This window comes from Budorcas taxicolor, chromosome 5, assembly GCF_023091745.1.
Source record: "Budorcas taxicolor isolate Tak-1 chromosome 5, Takin1.1, whole genome shotgun sequence".
Lineage (NCBI taxonomy): Eukaryota > Metazoa > Chordata > Mammalia > Artiodactyla > Bovidae > Budorcas > Budorcas taxicolor.
Window position 1 is genome coordinate 93,871,778 of NC_068914.1, and position 18,035 is coordinate 93,889,812.

Below are 18,035 nucleotides of genomic sequence, written 5' to 3' on the forward strand. Positions count from 1 at the left end.
TAAATGGTCAGTATCTGTTAATACTAAGTAGAAATACCAAGGGATTCCTAATACAGACATTAAAAAAATTCAGCTTCTATTTACCTATTGCAAACTTCAAGTATCTCTCTTTACATACTGTCTGTCCTTATTTTCAGGTTGAGAGGTGGGAACACTTAGGATCCTAAGAGCCATTGAAGGGTACTTCCAGTTTGAAATCCTTACAGGGTTCTTATGACCTGTGGCCCACTGCTCACTTCTCCACCAAAAATGCAACTAAAAAAAGAAAAGGTAAAAATTCCATTCTTTTGTTTGTATGTTTGTGTATGTAGATTATATTTTTGTCTTGAGCTATAATCTAAAATGTAAAAAGTTAGGCTTAGTTCAGTTCAGTCGCTCCGTCATGTAAAAAGTTAGGCTTAGTTCAGTTCAGTCGCTCAATCGTGTCCGATCTTTGTGACCCTATGGACTGCAGCACGCCAGGCTTCCCAGTCCATTGCTAACTCCCGGAGTTTACTCAAACTCATGTCCATAGGGTCGGTGATGCCATCCAACCATCTTATCTTCTGTCGTCCCCTTCTCCTCCTGCCTTCAAAATTTCCCAGCATCAGGGTCTTTTCAAAGGAGTCAGTTCTTTGCATCAGGTTGCTGAACTATTAGAGTTTCAGTTTCAGCATCAGTCCTTCAAATGAATATTCGGGACTGATTTCCTTTAAGATAGACTGGTTGGATCTCTTTACAGTTCAAGGGACTCTCAAGAAGTCTTCTCTAACACCACAGTTCAAAAGCATCAATTCTTTGGTGCTCAGTTTTCTTTATAGTCCAACTCTCACATCCATACATGACTATTGGAAAAATCATAGCCTTGACTAGATGAACCTTTGTGATAATGTCTCTGTTTTTAATATGCTATCTAGATTGGTCATAACTTTTCTTCCAAGGAGTAAGCGTCTTTTAATTTCATGGCTGTAGTCACCATCTGCAGTGATTTTGGAGCCCCCAAAAATAAAGTCTGTCACTGTTTCCACTGTTTCCCCATCTATTTCCCATGAAGTGATGGGACCAGATGCCATGATCTTCGTTTTCTGAATGTTGAGCTTTAAGCCAACTTTTTCACTCTCATCTTTCACTTTCATCAAGACGCTCTTTAGTTCTTCTTCACTTTCTGCCATAAGGGTAGTGTCATCTGCATATCTGAGGATATTGATATTTCTCCTGGCAGTCTTGATTCCAGCTTGTACTTCATCCAGCCCAGCATTTCTCATCATGTACTCTGCATATAAGTTAAATAAGCAGGTGACAATATACAGCCTTGATGTTCTCCTTTCCCTATTTGGAAACAGCCTGTTGTTCCATGTCTAGTTCTAACTGTTGCTTCCTGACTTGTATACAGATTTCTCAAGAGGTAGGTCAGGTGTTCTGGTATTCCCATCTCTTTAAGAATTTTCCAGAGTTTGTTGTGGTCCTCACAGTCAAAGGCTTTTGCTTAGTCAATAAAGCAGAAGTAGATATTTTTCTGGAACTCTCTTGCTTTTTTGATAATCCAATGAATGTTGGCAATTCGATCTGTGGTTCCTCTGCCTTTTCTAAATCCAGCTTGAACATCTGGAGGTTCATGGTTCATGTGCTGTTGAAGCCTGGCTTGGAGAACTTTGAGCATTACTTTACTAGCATGTGAGATGAGTGCAATTGTGTGATAGTTTGAGCATTCTTTGGCATTGCCTTTCTTTGGGATTTGGAATGAAAATTGACCTTTTCCAGTCCTGTGGCCACTGCTGAGTTTTCCAAATTTGCTGACATGTTGAGTGTAGCACTTTCACAGCATCATCTTTCAGGATTTGAAATACCTCCACTGGAATTAAGGCCCACTTGTTAGGCTATCACCCAACAAAGAAGAATTTTATATTACTACTTTGTATAAGGGGAACTGAATGACCACATATGTACCAGGAAATCACATACTGGTTCAGTTCATTTTTAAAAGACTTATGGAGTGTTCACTCTGTTCCAAGTACCTGTTCTAAGTACTCAGAAACACTGCTAATCCTCATAATAACCCTGTGGGGTTGGTACTGTTACCCATTTCACAGATCAGGAAACTGGGGCACTGAGCATTTAAAGTAAGCTGTCCAGGAATTCCTAGGCATTCAGTGGATAAGACTCCTCATTCTCACTGTGAAGGGCCCAGGTTTGATCCCTGGTTGGGGAACTAGGGTCCTGCATGCTGTGCAACACAGCCAAATAAAAAAGTTGTCCAATGTGATTTTTTTAACTACTGAGTGAGAGCTGGAATTTGAACCCAGGTCATCTGGCTCTATCCAGATGTCTATCCAACCTAGACAGCATATTAAAATGCAGAGACATTACTTGGCCAACAAAGGTCCATCTAGTCAAAGCTATGGTTTTTCCAGTAATCATGTATGGATGTGAGAGTTGGACTATAAAGAAAACTGAGCGCTGAAGAATTGATGCTTTTGAACTGTGGTGTTGGAGAAGACTCTTGAGAGTCCCTTGGACTGCAAGGAGATCCAACCAGTCCATCCTAAAGAAAATCAGTCCTGAATATTCACTGGATGGACTGATGCTGAAACTGAAACTCCAATATTTGGCCACCTGATGTGAACAATTGACTCATTGGTAAAGATCCTGATGCTGGGAAAGATTGAAGTCAGGAGGAGAAGGGGACGACAGAGGATAAGATGGTTGGATGGAGTCATCAACTGGATGGACGTGAATTTGAGCAAGCTCCAAAAGTTGGTGATGGACAGGGAAGCCTGGCATGCCGCAGTCCATGGGGTCACAAAGACACTAAGTTGTGTCCAACTCTTTGCAACCCTATGAACTGTAACTCACCAGGCTCTCTGTCCATGGAATTCTCCAGGCAAGAATACTGGAATGGGTTGCCGTTCCCTCCTCCCAGGGATCTTGTACAGGATCTGTACCAAATGCTTCCTGAGTTTGGTTGGATTTAGAAGATAAGGAGTAAATGCCTATGTAGGGTGTATTTATGTTGTTGTTGTTGTTTAGTCACTAAGTCGTGTCCAACTCTTTTGTGACCCCATAGGCTGGAGCCCAGCAGGTTCCTCTGCCAATAAGATTTTCCAGGCAAGAATATTGGAGTAAGTTGCCATTTCCTTCTCTAGGGGATGTTCCTGACCCAGGGGTCAAATCCTCACCTCTTGGATGGCAGAAGGATTCTTTACCACTGAGCCACCTGAGAAGCCTATATTTATGTTAACTGGTCTTGTAAAGCTTACTAAAAGATAAGGGAATACAGACACTTTACATGTCTGTAGTCCTTTCATAATTCATAAGTCATTGCCTTTGGTCCTCCTACCAACTCTCTAGTTAGCAGGGCATATGTTTAGTAGTAGTTTCATTACACAGATGGTGAAATGAAGCTCAAAAGGTGAAGTGACTTTTCAAAAATCTCAGATACTAAGCAACAGGATTAGTGCTCTAATCCAGTTCTCCTGATTCCAAATCCAGGGATCTTTCCCCTATATTAAAACCCTTTCCTGTGATCTGAACTTTGCTGTTACCTTGGCAACAGTAGAGAACAATGAGTGCCTGGAAACCATGATACTGCCTTCTCTGTGTGCCACAAAATTAAAAAGTTAACTGAGGTCACCTTAACCACCAGACCCTTTGTTAAATTCCCTTCTTTGTGTGTATCACCTTCACATTTGTTAAGCCTAGTACCCTCGTCACCAGAAACTTGTTTATGATGGGCTTCGTGGCAGATATATCAGATATGCTTTCTTTTCTGGTCCTGATCCAGTCATTCTCTTTCTTAGTCCCGGGAAGTGGCTATGAAACAGGGAGCCTGTGAGACATGAGACAGCAGTCTGGACTGAGCCCTGTTCCCCACTTGGGCCTCCTGTTCCAACTCTGTAGTAGCCATTTCCCTCTCAAACACTCTCCTGAGGTATGACTCTTTGGCAAACATGAAGGGCCTTTCCTTCTCTTGGTTTGAGGCAACAAATTTCAGAATGGGTTAGATGGGAATAATCCTTACTTCAGAGGAAATAGCCATGACCCTGGGGCTCCCTTTTCATCCAGGTATGAATATGAAGAGTCAGATGTATGATCAGATCCTAAGAAAACTTCAAATGCTAGGTCATTTAACATTTTGTCAGCAGGTGGCACTTCTCTCCTTACTCACCAAATACAGTCTTTCCAAAAGAGAAATATTGTTTCTATTCCTTTGCTGCTATTGAGTTTCTCAGACTTCTTTAGCTACATCTAAACATTTCTCCTCAGTTTCCTCAGTTTGTAGCAATTTAGTCTACATTATGTTTAGGTTTTAATTTATTTATGCTGTTTCCACAAAGGATTTGAAATTGCTTACAACATACAGTATGCAGTAGTAAAATAGGAAAATGAAAATGTAAAATGTAATAAAGAATACATAATTCAATACTGGGTTGCCGGTAGCTGGAACAAATTAAACAAAATATATATATACTGTTTGCATTGTCTCTGGGTTTCTGGGTGAATCAGAAGGGAGAGAGAATGACTTTTCTAGGATTTGAATTTAAAATGAAAGTTCTCACCTAGGCTTACTAGAGATAAGTTTCTGTTGCTGTGTTATCATCTCATTAACCTAATTTACAATAAGTTGTTCCTGGTCTTCCAACAACACAAGAGAAGACTCTACACATGGATATCACCAGATGGTCAACACTGAAATCAGACTGATTATATTCTTTGCAGCCAAAGATGGAGAAGCTCTATACAGTCAGCAAAAACAAGACCAGAAGTGGACTGTGGCTCAGATCATGAACTCCTTATTGCCAAATTCAGACTGAAATTGAAGAAAGTAGGGAAAACCACTAGACCATTCAAGTATGACCTAAATCAAATCCCTTATGATTATACAGTGGAAGTGAGAAATAGATTTAAGGGACTAGATCTGATAGATAGAGTGCCTAATGAACTATGGATGGAGGTTCGTGACATTGTACAGGAGACAGGGATCAAGACCATCCCCATGGAAAAGAAATGCAAAAAAGCAAAATCGCTGCCTGGGGAGGCCTTACAAATAGCTGTGAAAAGAAGAGAAGCGAAAAGCAAAGGAGAAAAGGAAAGATAAAAGCATCTGAATGCAGAGTTCCAAAGAATAGCAAGGAGAGATAAGAAAGCCTTCTTCAGCGATCAATGCAAAGAAATAGAGGGAAACAACAGAATGGGAAAGACTAGAGATCTCTTCAAGAAAATTAGAGATACCAAGGGAACATTTCACGCAAAGGTTGGCTCAATAAAGGACAGAAATGATATGGACCTAACAGAAGCAGAAGATATTAAGAAGAAGTGGCAAGAATACACAGAAGAACTGTACAAAAAAGAGCTTTATGACCTAGATAATCACGATGGTGTGATCACTCACCTAGAGCCAGACATCCTGGAATGTGAAGTCAAGTGGGCCTTAGAAAGCATCACTACGAACAAAGCTAGTGGAGGTGATGGCATTCCAGTTGAGCTATTTCAAACCCTGAAAGATGATGCTGTGAAAGTGCTGCACTCAATATGCCAGCAAATTTGGAAAACTCAGCAGTGGCCACAGGACTGGAAAAAGTCAGTTTTCATCCCAATCCCAAAGAAAGGCAATGCCAAAGAATGCTCAAACTACCGCATAATTGCACTCATCTCAAACGCTAGTAAAGTAATACTCAAAATTCTCTAAGCCAGGCTTCAGCAATACATGAACCGTGAAATTCCAGATGTTCAAGCTGGTTTCAGAAAAGGCAGAGGAACCAGAGATCAAATTGCCAATATCTGCTGGATCATGGAAAAAGCAAGAGCGTTCCAGAAAAACATCTATTTCTGCTTTACTGACTATGCCAAAGCCTTTGACTGTGTGGATCATAATAAACTGTGGAAAATTCTGAAAGAGATGGGAATACCAGACCACCTGACCTGCCTCTTGAGAAACCTGTATGCAGGTCAGGAAGCAACAGTTAGAACTGGACATGGAACAACAGACTGGTTCCAAATAGGAAAAGATTGCCAGGAGAAATATCAATAACTTCAGATATGCAGATGACACCACCCTTATGGCAGAAAGTGAAGAAGAACTAAAAAGCCTCTTGATGAAAGTGAAAGAGGAAAGTGAAAAAGTTGGCTTAAAGCTCAACATTCAGAAAACGAAGATCATGGCATCTGGTCCCATCACTTCATGGGAAATAGATGGGGAAACAGTGTCAGACTTTATTTTTGAGGGCTTCAAGATCACTGCAGATGGTGATTGCAGCCATGAAATTAAAGGATGCTTACTCCTTGGAAGGAAAGTTATGACCAACCTAGATAGCATATTCAAAAGCAGAGACATTACTTTGCCGACAAAGGTCCATCTATCAAGGCTATGGTTTTTCCAGTAGTCACATCCAGTAGGATGTGAACATTGGACTGTGAAGAACGCTTAGCGCCAAAGAATTGATGCTTTTGACCTGTGGTGTTGGAGAAGACTCTTGAGAGTCCCTTGGACAGCAAGGAGATCCAACCAGTCCATCCTAAAGGAGATCAGTCCTGGGTGTTCATTGGAAGGACTGATGTTGAAGCTGAAACTCCAATACTTTGGCCACCTCATGTGAAGAGTTGACTCATTGGAAAAGACTCTGATGCTGGGAGGGTTTGGGGGCAGGAGGAGAAGGGGACGACAGAGGATGAGATGGCTGGATGGCATCACTGACTCGATGGACGTGAGTCTGAGTGAACTCCGGGAGCTGGTGATGGACAGGGAGCCCTGGCCGTGCTGCAATTCATGGGGTCGCAAAGAGTGGGACAAGACTGAGGGACTGAACTGAACTGATTCCTGGTCTGTAAAAAGTAAACAGTACTTGTCACTACCCTGAAGCCTCAAGGCTGCATGTTCAGCATTTCTCGGCCTCCAAGTTTCAATTTTTTAAGGACGCAGGCTTCACCCGTTCAGTCATCCTACACAGATTGAGCTCCGACTGCCTACGGGGCGTTGTCCTGGGCACTGGGAATAGAAGCATATCCATTAGGTGGACTTGGGTGTGCGGAAAAGAATTTATAACAGGCTCTTATGTCAGCTTTTATGTAGGTGCAGAAAGAAGAGCTACGTCTCTACTCGTGAAAAATTAGAGAGCTATGCCAAGCAATCTTATAATCAAGTGCTAAATCTGTGTGGTTGATCTTAATAGAGCTCTAGGATTTTTTTATTTAAAAATAAATCGGTAAATTTCATCTCATTCAAGTTTGTAATAGAAAACCAGACCAAACCCGAGGCCTCGATGCTTGGTCCGCAACAGCTAGGCTAGGGGAGGGTAAGGGGCCGGGGTGAGCAGAGGGCCCCAGGATGCTTGGCAGCGAGCCCAGAAGGACCAGCGTCTCGCCCCGCCCATTGTTGTCGGGGACTGAGACTAAGATTGGGGGGCGGGGCCAAACGCGGGGGGTGTGTGTGTGTGTGTGTGTGTGTGTGTGTGTGTGTGTGTGTGTGTGTGTGTGTGTGTGTGTGTGTGTGTGTGTGTGTGTGTGTGTGTGTGTGTGTGTGTGTGTGTGTGTGTGTGTGTGTGTGTGTGTGTTGGGGGCGGGGCCGCGGTGGCGGTTCAGGGGGCCGGACGCAGGAGCTCCGAAGCTGGGGGCCCGGCCACCAGCGCCCGGGGAGGCGGCCGCGCGATTCGGCGGCTTTGTGGCGCGCGCGGGTTCCACCGCGGACGGCACGGAGGCGGGGTCGGACAGAGGCGTCCGCGGACCCCGGCACTCGGCGGGGCCGCGGGCGCCCCGCATGGCCAGCCCCGCGCGCTGCGGCTTCCCAGCGCGCAAGAATAGCCGCCTGGACGCCTTCCTCCGGAGGCATCTGCCGCCCGAGGTCTACGACGCCGTCCGCACCTATGAGCAGTGCATCGTGGTATCTGACTCGGAGAAACACACCCTAAAGTACGTGGTGCTCACTGACCGGCTCATCTACCTGACCGAGAACCCGCCCAAGTCCATCCGACGAGTCGTGGCGCTGCGGGACATCGTAGCCATTGACCTGGTGAGGCGCGCAGACGGGCTCGCGAGAACCCCTTTCTTGGGCCCCCCGAATCCCTGTTACTCGCGGGAAGGAGGAGGAGGAGGAGCTTCCTCACCCTGCCCGGGATTCTTGTTCTCTTTAACATATACTTTCCTGCTAGTAGCCACATAGGAAAACTGGATTGCTGTATGCATTCCGAATAAAGATGCTTTTACCATTATTATTTTGTGTACCGGTCATCCCTGTCCCCTCAAATAGGACGAGAGATTTGAGAACTTAGCCTCCTTCTAGAAGTACGCTTTAAGGTAGTTCTTTCGTTAATTAAGCACCCACAGTGGGCCAAGCACTGTGCTAGGCTCTGAGGATGAGAAACTGAAACAGGGGGCCTTCCTAGAAGATTCTGTGGGAAAGACAGAAAACCAAAACCAATGCAAAGAAATGCCATGTGAGAAGTGCGAATATGCCTTGTTTATGTTTTATCTTTAGGGCTTAGACCATGTTAGGTACTCAGTATGAGTAAGTGAATGAACGAATAAGTGCATGCATTGATAAGATTTGTATGGGACGCATGGCAATCTCTCGCAGGTATTTCATCCAATCCAGGCTCAGGCCATGCTGGGAAAACTTCCTGGAAGGAGTGTCATTAGAGCAGGAGCCTTAAAGGAGATACAGCCTGTCTCAGTTTTTAGTTGCTGCTACTGTATCCCTTTCATCCAGCAATAGATTTACCTTATAAACCAGCAACAGCTTGGAAGCAGTCTCCTCTCCAATTACTGTTTCCCACCCCCCTTGGCTCCCTTTGTCTGAGTTGCTCTCCAGGTGTGTTCTTCCTTTTTCCACTGGGGACAGGTGTCTAGCCTCCTGTTTCTTTCCCTCGCTTGAGTCTCTGTGTCTCCCAGGGGACAAGCTAGCAAGCCTTGATGGGGTCAAGAAAATCATAGCTTCTTTGGATCATGTCTGTAAGAAAATAATGAAATCGAATGAAAAAAGTGAAAGCTTTTTCTACTTAAAATACCTCTGTGGGCTGATATCGCTATGCTGATTTCTTTGCTTCATTTTGATCTCAGGTGGCCTCAGCCTGCAGGGGATTGAAGCAGGATTCCTGGCCAGAGATTGAAGTCAGCCACCGAAGTGACAGCACTGGATCCTAGACTAGAACATCAGGGACCAGTGGTCAGTGACAAGGCCCTTGCCTGTCAGCTGTGTAGAAATGAATTCCCACATAGAGACAGAAAGTAGTGCAACAAGGAAAGCATTTATTAGGAGGAAAAGGGTACTGTGGATAGACACACAGGTGGTCTCAGAGAGTTGCGCCCTTGTGGTAGTTTGAATCACTTTAATGGGGCATTTCTTCATGTTTCCTCTGGCCAGTCACCTTGCTTTGCCTGGTTGAGTCCATATGCATCAGGGTCTTTCCATGTGTGTGCATGCATCCCTTAGCCAAGATGGATTCTAGCAAAGAGGCCGATCCATAGGTTGATATCACTTAATATGTGATATGGGGTGGTGCCCCCTCCCTTAGACCTCCAAGAAGCCTTTCTGTGCATATATAGTTAAGACGGTCTCCTTATCCTCAAGAGTGATAAATATGTGGTCTCTTTAATCTGGGCAGGGCTTAACTTCTCTTTCCTTCTGCTATTTTGGAGTATCTGTCCATAGGGGATGAACTCCAGCTGTTCAGCCTAGGGCTCATCTATCTCCTGCCTTAATTTGAGCAAGAGTTAGAAGTAAAACTACCTTTTCCTCACTGCTACTATTTGCATTCTCTTGAACTAAAATTTAAAAAAATTTAAATTTCTGACCAAATGTTTTAGAAAACATTAAATGGTCAAATTTTTTTCTAGTGTCTGCAGTGTAAACATGTATTCTTTGGACAGAAAGTAATGATTTTAGGATATTGTTACTCTCTCCCAAAAGAGACAGTATACATATGTCGATAAGTGTCATATAGCTTTCTTTTTAAGCTGTCAGAATCTGCAAAGTACAGTAAAGCTCCCTAGGTCTCCCAAGACAAGAATACTACAGAAAGGCATACCTGATCATGCTTGATGTTCAAAGTTTACCTTGCTGGCATATAGGAGACTGTGTAATGTCTATAAAGGTACTGAACAAGTCTCAAGATTTCAGCATTGTTGACAGAATTTTTTTTTTTTGGCTGTGTTGGGTCTTTGTTGCGGCATGTGGGACTGTTCAAGTTTCAGAGTGTGGGCTCCAGAGCATGAGGGCTCTGCTGTTGAGGGATGCAGCCTGTTACCCCACAACATGTGGGATCTTAGTTTGCTGACCAGGGATTGAACCCACATCCCCTGCAGTGGAAGGTGGGTTCTTAACCCCTGGACCACCAGGGAAGTCCCTGTCGGTACAATGAATGTCCATCTTACACAATATAGTTTAACTTTGGTTAAAGCTGTGGAAGGCAGAATAATGGCTCCCCAAAGATATCTCCAGAACCTCTTTCTATTTTATATTACTTCCTATTTTATATTATACAACAAAGGGGAATTACAGTTGCAGAGCTTCCCAGGTGATGCAGTGGTAAAGAAGCTGCCTGCCAGTACAGGAGATAGAGACGTGGGTTCGATCCCTGAGTCAGGAAGATCTCCTGGAAAAGGAACTGGCAACCTCATATTCTTGCCTGGAGACTGAACAGAGGACCCTGACAGGTTACAGTTCATGGGGTCACAATGAGTTGAACACAACTGAGCAACTGCACACATATGCTAACCCGCTGACCTTAAAATTGGGAGATTATTTTGGATTATGCATAAGGTAAATGTAATCACTACATCCTTAAAATTGAAAAAGAGAAGCAGAAGAGTCAGCAGCAGAGTGATGCGCTATAAGAAAGACTGATTTTGAAGTTGGAAGGGGGCCACAAACCAAGGAATGTGGATAGCCTCTAAAAGCTAATAAAGGCACAGAAACATGTTTTTCCCTAGAGCCTCCAGAAAGAATGCAGTCTTGCTGATACCCATGTTAGATCAGTGAGACCCATTTCAGACTTCTGACCCCAGAACCATTAAGAAAATAAGTTTGTGTTATTTAATACCACCAAGTTTATGAAAATGTGTTACAAAAACAATAGGAAATCAGTACAGAAGTGTTTTCTCTTATGATGTTTTAAAATGGGTAATTGTTTAAGAAATCTTATTTCAGTGAGTAATAAGTACAGTCATGCCAAGCACAAATGCCTTGACAATCTCTTTTGCTGAGTTTTTATTATAGTTCAGTGGCTTGTACTAAATTTGCTGACCTACTGAGTGCAGCATTTTAACAACATCATTTTAAGGATTTTTTTAATAGCTCAGCTGGAATTCCATCACCTCCACTAGCTTTGTTTGTAGTAATGCTTCCTAAAGCTCACTTGACTTCACACTCTAGGATGTCCGGCCCTAAGTGAATGACCACTGAGTTTTCCAAATATGACCACTGACCATCTCAATGACCACTGTGGTTATCTGTGTCATTAAGACCTTCCTTGTATAGTTCTTCCATGTATTCTTGACACTTCTTAATCTCTTCTGCTTCTGTAAGGTCCTTACAGTTTCTGTCCTTTATTGTGCTCACCCTTGCATGAAATGTTCCCTTGATATCTCCAGTTTTCTTGAAGAGATCTCTCAGTTCAGTTCAGTCGCTGACTCCTTGGGACCCCATGGACTGCAGCACACCAGGTCTCCCTATCGATCACCAACTCCTGGAGCTTGCTCAAACTCATGTTCGTTGAGTCGGTGATGCCATCCAACCATCTCATCCTCTGTTGTCCCCTTCTAATCCCACCTTCAATCTTTCCCAGCATCAAGGTCTTTTCAAATGAGTCACTTCTTCACATCAGGTGGCCAAACTATTGGAGTTTCAGCTTCAGCATCAGTCCTTCCAATGAATATTCAGGACTGATCTCCTTTAGGATCCTTTGGGACTGGTTGGATCTCCTTGCAGTCCAAGGGATTCTCAAGAATCTTCTCCAACACCACAGTTCAAAAGCATCAATTCTTCAGTGCTCAGCTCTCTTTATAGTCCAACTCTCACATCCATTCATGACTACTAGAAAGAGATCTCTAGTCTTTTCCATTTTATTGTTTCCTCTATTTCTTTTCATTGTTCTGCACTCAGTATGACAGCATATTTGGAAAACTTGGCAAAGGCCACAGGACTGGAAAAGGTCAGTTTCCATTCCAATCCCAAAGAAAGGCAATGCTAAAGAATGTTCAAACCACTGTATAATTGCCCTCATTTCACATGCTAGCAAGGTTATCCTCAAAGTCCTTCAAGCTAGGCTTCAACAGCATGTGAACTGAGAACTTCCAGATGTACAGGCTGGGTTTAGAAAAGGCAGAGGAACCAGAGATCAAATTGCCAATATTTGTTGGATCATGAAGAAAGCAAAGAAACTTCAGAAAAACATCTGAAGTGTTGACTACATTTAGTGTTGACTACACTAAAGCCTTTGACTGTGTGGATCACAACAAACTGTGGAAAATTCTTAGAGATGGGAGTACCAGACCACCTTATCTGTCTCCTGAGAAACCTGTATGTGGGTCAAGAAGCAACAGTTAGAACCAGATGTAGAATAACTGACTGGTTCAAAATTGGGAAAGGAGTAGGACAAGGCTGTGTATTGTCGCCCTGTTTATTTAACTTAAATGCAAAGAGAGAGAGAGAGAGAGTGTGTGTGTGTGTGCTCAGTCATATCTGACTCTTTTTTGACCCTACAGACCGTAGCCCCCAGGCTCCTCTGTCCATGGAATTTCCCCAGCAATAATACTGGAGTGGGTCACCGTTTCCTTCTCCAGGGGATTTTCCCAGCCCAGTGATCAAACCTGCGTCTACCTGTGTCTCCTGCATTTCAGGTGGATTCTTTACCACCACTGAGCCACCAGGGGAGTACATCATGTGAAACGCTGGGCTGGATGAATCACAAGCTGGAATCAAGATTGCTGGGAGAAATATCAACAACCTCAGATATGCAGATGATACCACTCTAATAGCAGAAAGTTAAGAGGAACTAAAGAGCCTTTAATGAGCGTGAAAGAAGAGAGTGAAAAAGTTGGCTGGAAACTCAACATTCAAAAAATGAAGATCATGGTATCTGGTCCTATCACTTCATGCCACACAGAAGGTGAAAAAGTGGAAGCAGTGACAGATTTTATTTTCTTGGGCTCCAAAATCACTGGATGGTGACTGCAGCCATGAAATTAAAAGATACTTGCTCCTTGGAAGGAAAGCTAATGACAAACCTAGACAGTGTATTAAAAACAGAGACGTCACTTTGCTGACAAAAGTCTGTATAGTCAAAGCTATGTTGTTTCCAGTAGTCATGTACAGATGTAAGAGTTGGACCATAAAGAAGGTTGCTGCTGCTGCTGCTAAGTCGCTTCAATTGTGTCCGACTCTGTGCGACCCCACAGATGGCAGCCCACCAGGCTCCCCCGTCCCTGGGATTCTCCAGGCAAGAACACTGGAGTGGGTTGCCATTTCCTTCTCCAGTGCATGAAAGTGAAAAGTAAACGTGAAGTCGTTCAGTTGTGTCTGACTCTTTGCGACCCCATGGACTGCAGCCTACCAGGCTCCTCCGTCCGTGGGATTTTCCATGCAAGAGTACTGGAAAATACTGAAAAGGCAAGGGTGCCATTGCCTCCTCTGATGAGCACTGAAGAATTGATGCTTTCAAACTGTGGTGCTAAAGAAGACTCCTGAGAGTCCCTTGGACAGCAGGGAGATCAAACCAATCAATCCTAAAGGAAATAAAGGAATGTTCGTTTGAATGACTGATGCTGAAACTGGAGCTCTAATACTTTGGCTACCTGATGGGAAGAGCTGACTCACTAGAAAAGACCCTGATTCTGGGAAAGACTGAGGGCAGGAGGAGAAGGGGGCAACAGAGGATGAGTTAGTTGCATGGTATCACCAACTCAATGGACATGAATTTGAGCAAATTCTGGGAGATAGTGGAAGACAAAGGAGCCTGGTGTGCTGCAGCCCATTGGTCACCAAGAGTTGGACATGACTTAGCAACTAAAGGACAATGATGACAGCTTGTACTAACTAAGCTTCATAGGGTGTGTGAAAAATGAGTGTCCCCACATTGCTTTATCTAGTGTCAATTAATATCCACAGGTGTAGTTGGCTTGTCATCCCTCTGTGAACATTATGTCTGTCCTTAATACCACACGGAGAATTTTCCTGATTTCTGTGTTACGTCAACTGTATTGTCCCCTCATATATATAGTTGTCTGTTACAGTGGATTACATTGTTAGAGTGCCAGGCAGCTTTGTTGTTTAGAATCGGTTCCTCCTTTCTTGAAAGATCAACTGTTTTAATCTCCTTTTCTACTAGGGTGCTGTCTTTCTAAGGCTACCTCTTTAGAATCCTTTTCCGTTCTCAAAGGTCTTCTCATTTTACTGTGCAAATTTGTCTCTTGTTATTTAACTTTCAGTTGGCTCAGGTTCCCAGTGGCCTTTGTTTTCACTGTTAATAAAGCCCCTAAGCAAGCCAATCCTTTATGCCTCTGGGCCCCCACCTTTGTTCCCCGTCTGGCTAGATCTCTCATTTAGTTCCTGTCTCATGTTCTAGTTACACTTCACAGAAAAAGAAAAGTGCAAATATACAGATTAAATTCTATTCTCTCTCCTAAGAGGGGGGAAAGAAAATGAAAAGAACAGCAGTGAGATGCTGTGAAAACACAGACGTGAGATTTCCATTCTAGCAAAGACAAGTTTGATGTGCACTTGGAGGTCTCAGTAGGGGACTTTTTTCCAAAACAAATTAATGTCAGATTTATTTAAATAATTTAATGTAAGTTTTGGTCATTTATTTTTTAAAACTAATTATTTTAAAAACTGAAATATAATTGACCTATAACACTGGGTTAGTTCCAGGTGCACAACACAGTGGTTCAATATTTCTACACATTACTAGTGATCACCACTCAGTGGGCGTTTGATGTGGTTCATCTCCTAAAACAATGGGTTTCGAAGGTCCCTTAGGCAGAGCTTTTGTGAAAGGCTGATATTTTCTTTAAAATTAACTTTTGAAAACTCTAGAGTTTTGCTTTTATTGTGTGCATCACCACACTATTCTTTAAGCACTTCTAAGATTAGATACATTTTTCAAGCGTGAGAACCAACTATCCTGAACAGTGATTTCCAAAAGTTCAGGAACACTGCCTGATTGATACATGTGACATGGCCAATAACTATTTGTTAAATGTTCAACATAATCTGTCTCTTCATTTCTCAATTTATTATTTGCAGTATACACAGGAGTGTTTAGTAGTACATTTTTATTCAGCTTTTGCCTTCTACCTGTGTGGATTTGGTCAAGTTATTCAACCTCTACTTTATCTCTCCATTTCTTCAGCTGTAAAATGCAGATGATAGCATCATCCTTATAGAGCTATTGGAAGGATTAAGTTCATTAATAAATGAAACATACTTTAAATAATACTTGGGGATTTCCCTGGAGGTCCAGTGGCTAAGACTCCATGCTCCCAACACAGGTGGCCCGAGTTCAAACCCTGGTCAGGGAATGACATCCCGCATGCCACAACTAAGACCCAGTGTAGCCAAATACATAAGTCAATAAATAAATGTGTTTAAAAAATAAATAAAATAGTACTTGGCGCATGGTAGGAGCTATACATGTTTCATTATTATTAATAACCTTTATCCACATACATTAAGTCAACTTAGGTTCATGAATCTGTAAGACTGATATCTCTTTGGGAGATTAGTAAATTTGGGGGGGAAAAAAAAAAGAAGAACTGGTTTTTGAGCATTGCTTATGTATTAGGTGTTTTAAAATCTCACTTGTTCTTTTTGAAAACTTGCCCATTGGGTTTGCCGAGTTTAATTTGTTGAAGAACAGAATTCCTGAGCTCCACCCCCAAACCTGTTCCTCTCTTAACTTTTCCCATTTTAGGAAGTAATGTCATCCTCCATTATCTTTAGTTCTTTCTTTCATTCCCCATATCTTACATATTAGTCTATCCTCTTGATTTGTGTTGAAGAGGAAAAAGTTTTCCTCAACCCTTCTAAGGATCCTGATTAGGTCTGAAAATTAAACTGAAAAAAAAAATAGATGAACAGGGGAAAACTGTACAAACTTGTTTAACATAAATTTTATATGATAAGGGAGACTTTAGAAGGAAATGAAATTCCAAAGAAGAAACAGTTACACCTGTGTGTGGGGGCTTCCCTGGTGGTCCAATGGTTAGAACTTTGCCTTCCAATACAGGGGGTGCAGGTTCAATCTCTGGTTGGAGAACTAAGATCCCACAGGACTCATGGCCACAAAACCAAAACATAAATAATATTGTAACAAATTCAATAAAGACTTTAAAAAATGGTCCCACATCAATTAAAGAAAAATCTTAAAAAACAAAGCACAAACCGGTGGGTGTTTAACACTAAGTTTGATGAAGAATGGAGAGTCATAGAAAAATGTGATAGTTCAAAAAAGCTGAAAAAGCTAAGGGTCATAAACTGGGGACATTTTAGCGAGGCCTGCTTGTTTGGATTCATCTTAGCATCCCTGTCTTGGAGATAAGGTTGTTCCTTTCTTCTGGGTATAGAGAGACCAACTCTCTCATGAGGGCCTTATGACCCAATTCAGGGAGGAGGGCTGGGGATCAGAAAGACTTTTCTGCATCTGCATTTTCTTGAATGCCTTCAGCTCAGAACACTCAGTATGCTAAGGTACCAACCATGTTTTGGAGTAGTGTGTTCTGAACCCTGTCACTTGTCTGCTAAAATGTATTTAACTATGAACTACCTGGAACACTTTCCCTCACATCTTCAGAGGGTTGATTCCCTGGGATGCCTTCTGGGGCCACCCAGTCTAAAGTGTCAGTCCCCAATACAACTACCACATCACTGTTTCAAAGCACTTACCACTATCTGCACTATGAGATTAACGTGTTTGGTGATTTATTCTTAAGTGTGTCCCATAGTGGGCTCAGTGGTAAAGAATCCACCTGCCAAGCAGGAGATGCAGGTTTGATCCCTGGGTTGGAAAGATATCCTAGAGAAGGAAATGGCAACCCGTATTCTTGCCTGGGAAATCTCACAGACAGAGGAGGCTGGAGGGCTACAGTCCATGAGATCACAAAGGAGTTGGACACGACTTGGCAACTAAACAACAACAATAACAAATGCCCCGCAGTAAATGTAAGCTCCATGAGAGCAGGACCTTGTCTGTCTTGTTCATCCCTGTATAACTGTGCGTTATATTCTCTGACACATAGCAGATAGTCAATAACTATTTGTAAATTGGGAGAATGAATAAGTGAATAAATGGATGCTCAGGTACATCATACAGTTCACTTCTTAGAAAGGGAGATCATATTTCCTTATTTCCAAATACTGAGAGACTTGGGAGATTGGCAGCTCATCACACTGGCCAGAGTTACACAGTCAGTTAGAGGCAGAGTCGGACTAAATTCTCATGGGTCTCCTGCTCCTCAAGTTCAGCTTTCTTCATGTATTTTGTGTGTTTGCATGAAATGATCCCTGTGTTGTTTATCATGCATGTTGAGAGGTAGTAAAAACTTATAGAAGGTAAGACCATGTTATGGATACTTCTTTTCATCTTGAAATTTTTTTCCCCCCTGTATTTTGACTCACTTCTTACATTTCAAAGATCTCACTGTGGGAGGTGGAAAAAAGTGGTAAATTCTTATCAGTCATTTTGGCTGCTGCTTAAGAGTTTGTTTGCATAGAATATTTTGGATATTGCATTCAAGTCTTGAGAAACTCTAAGAGGACCAGCAGTTTGTCAGCCTGATTCACTGCTCTGACCCTAGTGACTGGTCAGAATTGTTCAGCTTAAGCTGCACTAAGAAATCACCTCAAAGCCTGAGTACTTTCACACAGCACAGAGTCTAGTCTTAGCTACCTGTCCATGGTGGATTAGCAAAGACTGTTCATTTTACTCACAAGGTGTGTGATACTTAGTTACCCATTTTAGCATCAGAGGTTCCCTTTTACCACATGCTTGCTTGATCACCAGGGCAGGGGGGATTGCCTCTGCAAATTATGCACTGGGTTTTCATCTTCTACCCAGGGGCATGTCCCTACT

The 18,035-nt window shown here is 42.7% G+C and overlaps 1 protein-coding gene across 1 annotated transcript in view; it reads left to right on the forward strand.

Moving 5' to 3' along the window:
- The first annotated feature begins 7,729 nt into the window (after window positions 1-7,729).
- C5H12orf56 (chromosome 5 C12orf56 homolog) overlaps window positions 7,730-18,035 on the forward strand; it is an 81,098-nt gene continuing 70,792 nt past the window's right edge. The window contains exon 1 of the mRNA XM_052640248.1: window positions 7,730-7,981. Within this exon, the coding sequence (XP_052496208.1) occupies window positions 7,730-7,981 (252 nt within the window). The remainder of the gene's footprint in view (window positions 7,982-18,035) is intronic.